We start from the raw sequence: 511 nt of genomic DNA, 5'->3' as shown, positions 1-511 counted from the left end.
CCCGCCCAGCGCGCGCGCTCCGCCGCCAGGCCCCGCCCACGGTCGGCGCCTTCTTGGCCACAGGCTAGGTTCTCTGTGGGGCAGACCCAACCCCTCTTCGCTGTCCTCCCCCGAACTGCTGTTACGCAGGCCGCGAGTTACCATGAGCACGGCTGGGATGCTGACGGGGAAAGAGCTGACGGAGAACGGGGACGGCATGGTGCCGAGAAGCCCGCCCTCACAGCAACCGCCGAACCCGGCCTGGCCACAATCCACGGAGGAGGGCGCCAAATCTTCTCTCGTGAGATCTGCCCTTCTCACGAAACCTGCGCTTCCTTCTTCTCGCGGTAATTTCATGGCATTTGGTAGCTCCAGATATCGCGATCGTTCCAGGTGTTCGCTGTAATATGGACAACTTACTATCCTGAGGTGGGAGTTGTGCTCGCTCCGCCGGGAGGCCGAGGGCGTCCTTAGTGCTTTAACAGAGGAGCAGGCGGAGGCGGGTGGGGCTTGGAAGGCTTGTTTCAAAGGA

The 511-nt window shown here is 62.4% G+C and overlaps 1 protein-coding gene across 2 annotated transcripts in view; it reads right to left on the bottom strand.

The window, feature by feature from the left end:
- The window catches only part of TMEM18 (transmembrane protein 18), a 9,667-nt gene extending 9,347 nt beyond the window's left edge, over positions 1-320 (bottom strand). The window contains exon 1 of one of the 2 annotated variants that reach the window (XM_011960965.1): positions 142-320. In XM_011960965.1, the coding sequence (XP_011816355.1) occupies positions 142-198 (57 nt within the window). In that variant the 5' untranslated portion in view covers positions 199-320. The remainder of the gene's footprint in view (positions 1-141) is intronic. The other variant, XM_011960967.1, reaches the window with a different exon arrangement.
- Positions 321-511: the final 191 nt, after the last annotated feature.

Source organism: Colobus angolensis, unplaced genomic scaffold (genome assembly GCF_000951035.1).
Source record: "Colobus angolensis palliatus isolate OR3802 unplaced genomic scaffold, Cang.pa_1.0 Scaffold53, whole genome shotgun sequence".
NCBI lineage: Eukaryota > Metazoa > Chordata > Mammalia > Primates > Cercopithecidae > Colobus > Colobus angolensis.
Note: the sequence above shows the minus strand (reverse complement) of the source record. Positions and strands in the feature narration are given on the sequence as shown.